This window comes from Aureococcus anophagefferens (genome assembly GCF_000186865.1).
Source record: "Aureococcus anophagefferens unplaced genomic scaffold AURANscaffold_88, whole genome shotgun sequence".
In the NCBI taxonomy this organism is placed as follows: Eukaryota; class Pelagophyceae; order Pelagomonadales; family Pelagomonadaceae; genus Aureococcus; species Aureococcus anophagefferens.
In genome coordinates, this window is record NW_008705638.1 from 26,145 (window position 1) to 30,218 (window position 4,074).

General features: G+C 72.1%; 2 protein-coding genes across 2 annotated transcripts in view; both read left to right on the plus strand.

Annotated features, from left to right (window-relative positions):
• Positions 1 to 106: 106 nt before the first annotated feature.
• AURANDRAFT_68300 (hypothetical protein) lies at positions 107 to 1,678 on the plus strand (the record flags this gene model as incomplete). The annotated part of the gene is made up of 1 exon (XM_009043947.1): positions 107 to 1,678. One exon carries the CDS (start codon positions 107 to 109, stop codon positions 1,676 to 1,678), a length of 1,572 nt encoding a protein of 523 aa, XP_009042195.1.
• Positions 1,679 to 3,080: 1,402 nt separating this feature from the next.
• Positions 3,081 to 4,074, plus strand: part of AURANDRAFT_68301 (hypothetical protein) — a gene marked incomplete at both ends in the record, with an annotated part of 8,688 nt that continues 7,694 nt past the window's right edge. The window contains one exon of the mRNA XM_009043948.1: positions 3,081 to 4,049. Within this exon, the coding sequence (XP_009042196.1) occupies positions 3,081 to 4,049 (969 nt within the window). The remainder of the gene's footprint in view (positions 4,050 to 4,074) is intronic.

Sequence of the window (4,074 nt, forward strand, 5' to 3'; positions counted from 1 at the left end):
TCCGGGCGTCATACGCAGCACGCGCACGGCGGCCTTCTGCCTACAATTGTACTTCGCCTACATCGCACGGGACGTGGCGCGCTTCGGCATCGCCTCGCGCTCCGTGATGGCGCGGCGCCTCGTCGCGGCAGCCCTGCTGCTGCTCATCCCGACGCGCGGCGACGACGGCGGCCGCTGCCACATCGAGGTCGTCGTCGACGGCGCCGCGCGGCGCCTCGAGACGTCCGTGCCGCCGCCGGAGCGCCCCGAGCTCGTCGCCGGCGCCCGCGACTTCGCCGAGGACCTGGGCCTCGCGACGGGCGCCGGCTGCGACACGGTCGGCTGCGTCGCCGAGCGGCTCGCGGACATGCTCGGCGCGCGCTGCGCCGCCGACGAGTACCGGCGCCGGAGCCGCCGCGAGCCGCGGTGCCGGGCGCTCGGGCGCGCTACGGCGTGCGCGGAGCTCGCGCCGCCGCTCCTCCAAACAACAGAAGCAGCCGCGGGCGCGCACTGCGTCGTGGGCCTCGCTAGGACCTTCCCCCGCGTCGCCGCGTCCATCGCCGACGCCGTCGCGCCCCTCGGCGCCGCGGACCTCTTCTTCGTCTTCGGCGGCGCGCAGGCGTCGGCCGCGCCGGACGCCGCGTGGCGCGGCGCCTTCGACCGCTTCCCGCAGATCGCCCAGTTCGTCGTCGACGACACCGGCGGCCAGCTCCAGAAGCTCCAGCTCTGCTTCGGCCACGTGCTCGCGGCCGAGGCCGCCGCGGGCCGACAGTACGCCTGGGTCGCCAAGCACCGGCCGGACCTCCGCTGGACCGCGCCGCTGCCCGCGGCGCTCGCGCGGACGCGCGACGTCGTCCACTGCTACAACCTCGCCGGCGTCTGCCCGCGGGCGAGCGTCGGCGAGGGCTGGCCCTGCGACGTGCCCAACGCGGCGAACGCGACCTTTGTCAACGGCGTCGCCGCGGTGCCCGTCTGCGCGCCCGTGTTCCAGGTCGCCATGGCGCGGTCCCTACCGGCGCAGGACCGCGCGGAGCGCCACCTCTACAAGGGCCTGGACCTCGCGCGGGACCTCGCGCGCGCCGCGGAGCCCTTCTCCGACGCGTTCGCCGAGTGCGCGCTCGACTTCCTCGCGTGGACGTGCCGCGCCTACGACGCCTACCTCGAGGCCTGGGCCCGGGACGCCGCGCCCCGGGACGCCGCCGGCCGCCTGCTCGTCGACGCCGCGCCGGCGGCGCCCGCCTGGGACGACGGCAGCGCGGCGCACGCGCTCTACGCGGCCGTCGCCGCGCGCGACGGCGCGGGCGCCGCGCGCGCGCTCGCGCGCCTCGGCGACGCCTACGCGGCGGCGCTGCGCTACGCGACCCTGGGCGTCGACGGCCAGGGGCCGGGCTCCGCGGCCTTCGGGCCCTGGTCGTCGCACGACGACAAACGGCCGCCGCGCGTGCCGTTCCTCGACGCGCAGTGCGGCCCGCGCGCCGCGTGCCGGCGCCCGGGCGGCGGCCCCGGCGCCGCCTACGCCGCCGAGCTCTGCGCGCGGTCCTTCGCGCCGGACGTCCTCGCGTCGCCTTTCTACTTCCGCGCGGCGCCGCTCATGGAGGGCGTCGCCGGCTGCTCCGCGCGCCACCTCCTCGCGCGCGCGGCGGTGACCTGGGGCGGCGGGGTCGAGTGGATTGAGGCTCGAGCCGGCCGTGCCGTCTAGCCGCGTCCACAAGGAACGAGTGGCTCGCCGGGGGTCTCGAGGCAACCGATAGAGCGCCGCGGCCCCCGGGCCCGGCCCCTCAAAAAAATAAACGCGCCCTTAGGAGGCCTCAGTACTTGGCGAGCCAGGACGCGACGCCGATGAGGCCGCCGAAGACGTTGCCCCAGACGACGAGCCAGCCGAGGTGCTCCCGGATGACGACGCTCATCATGTGCTTCACGCGGAGGGGCGTGAGCGTCGTCATGCGCTCCGTGAGCACCTTGTCGATCTCGCCGCGGATCGTCTTCACGTCCATGAACTCCGTGACGTCGAAGTTCTGCGCGAGCGTCTCTCGAGGCTCCCGCCACGCGGAGGCACCCCCAGCAGACCCCGATTTTGGGGTAAACCATAGCCGCGCTTAAAGGACCGTTGTCCCGTCGAAACACCCCGATTCCTCGTCGATCTAGCCTCTTTTATGAGTTTCTGCTAAAAGATCGTTGCGAGGTGCTCTGTGGCGCGGGACGCGCGCGGCGGGAGACGACGGCGAGCGCGGAGTCACCCGTCGCACGCGGCGACGGTCTTGGCGTTCTCGGCCTCGGACAGCACGACGAGGCGTCCGTCGACGGCGGCAAAGGCCGCCGACAGGCCCGTCCTGGGCTTGTCGGCGGGCGCCGGCGCGTCTCCCGCGTCGTCGAGCTCGACGCCCGTCTTCCGGACCATCCGAGCTTCGACGGCGCGGAGCGTCGGCTCGAGCTCAAACGTGCGGCGGGCCGGGTCGTCGTGGACGCGGGCGAGGTCGTGGCAGTAGACGAGGAGGCGGCCCTTCTTGAAGTTGATGCCGTTGATGGTCTGGTCGGCGCGGAGCGTCTGACGAGAAGTTGACTTTCGGAGAGTCAGGTAGAGTCAGGTCCGGCTATCGACGCGGGGTCATTCCCACTTAAATGGCCACCGACACCCCACCGACAGACGCCGGCGAGCGTCGTCGCTCGGTTGTCCGGTCGTCCCCGGAGGTACCGTTTTCGGGGTTTTATTCGCGCGCGAATGCGGCCGCGGAGCGACGCGCGGCCGCCGCGCGGAACGCGATCATCGAGTGGTCGGATTGGACATCGGATTCCCATCCAACGCGTCGGACTCGTCTTAGAACGCGTCACTACGGGTGGTTTCTACGGAAGCCACGCTACTGGGGGAGCCTCCGCAGAGCCGGAGCCTGTACCGCCACTGCGTAACCTCGATAGTTCACCCTCACACGGCAGGGCAGTCCAACTAGGCTGCCTCCCCGTGTCGGAGCTTACTATCTCGCTACATCTTACTTATAGGCATGTTGTTTCCAGCATAAACTGATTCCAGATTTATTTCCTATTTATTTCCTATTTAACAAAAAGTAGTATTGATCGAAAAGCCAACATCAGATTCTGCTCCTGATATGCGCGCGCTCGGCGCCGTCGCGGCGCTCGCGCTCGCGCTGCCCCCGGGCGCGCCGATGATCGTCCGCATCGCCGAGACGGAGTACGACGTCGACGAAGCCGTCGTCTTCGACGACCATCGCGCGCTGCCGTCGCTGCTCGCGGACTTCAGGGAACTCAACGTCGACTGGCCGTCGCTCGGCTTCGACGGCTGCGCGTCGGCGGACTGCGCGGCGGCGGGCCTCCTCGCGGAACTGAGGCGCAGACGCGTGACCATCGCCGACGACGCGCGCGGGTTGATCGTGAAGATCGCGGCCGTGGGCGAGATTCTCGTGCCGCGCGACGCCCGCGGCTCCCCGCCGACGGAAGGCGACGTGTCGACGGCGCTCCGCGCCTGGGACGTCGACGGCGCGCGCGACGTCGCGGCCGCCGCCGCGGCCGCCGCCGCCGCGCGGCCGCCGACGACCGCCGACGCGGCGCTCCCGCCCTGGCCCGTCGACCGCGCCGCCGCGGGCGAGGACCGGCCCATGCCCGGCTGCCGCGCGCCCAACGTGGAAAATTGCCGGCGCTACGTCGCCATGCAGCGCAAATTCTACGACCCCGCGGCGCAGGAGCTCGTATCCGGGAACCACGTCATCCACAACGACGCCGCGGAGTACTGGGGCATGATCCTGAAGCCCGTCGTGCGGGACCCGCGCGTCTGGCGGGGGAAGCGCGCCCTCGACGTCGCCTGCGGGGGCCGCCGCAACGTGGCGAACCTGCTGCGCCTCGCGGCCTGGGACCGCGTCGACGGCTGCGATTTGGTGGCGCGGCACGTCGAGGGCGCGCTCGCCTTCGTCGGCCGCGACGGCTGGGACCGGTCCAAGTTCCATGCGTGGCAGTCGGCCGGCGCGGGGCTCGCGGCCACCGACGGCCGGGCCCCCGCGCCCGTCGACGAGTACGACTTCGTCATGTCGACGATCGCGCTGCAGCACATCTGCGTCTACGTCGTGCGCCGGGGCATCCTCGAGGACA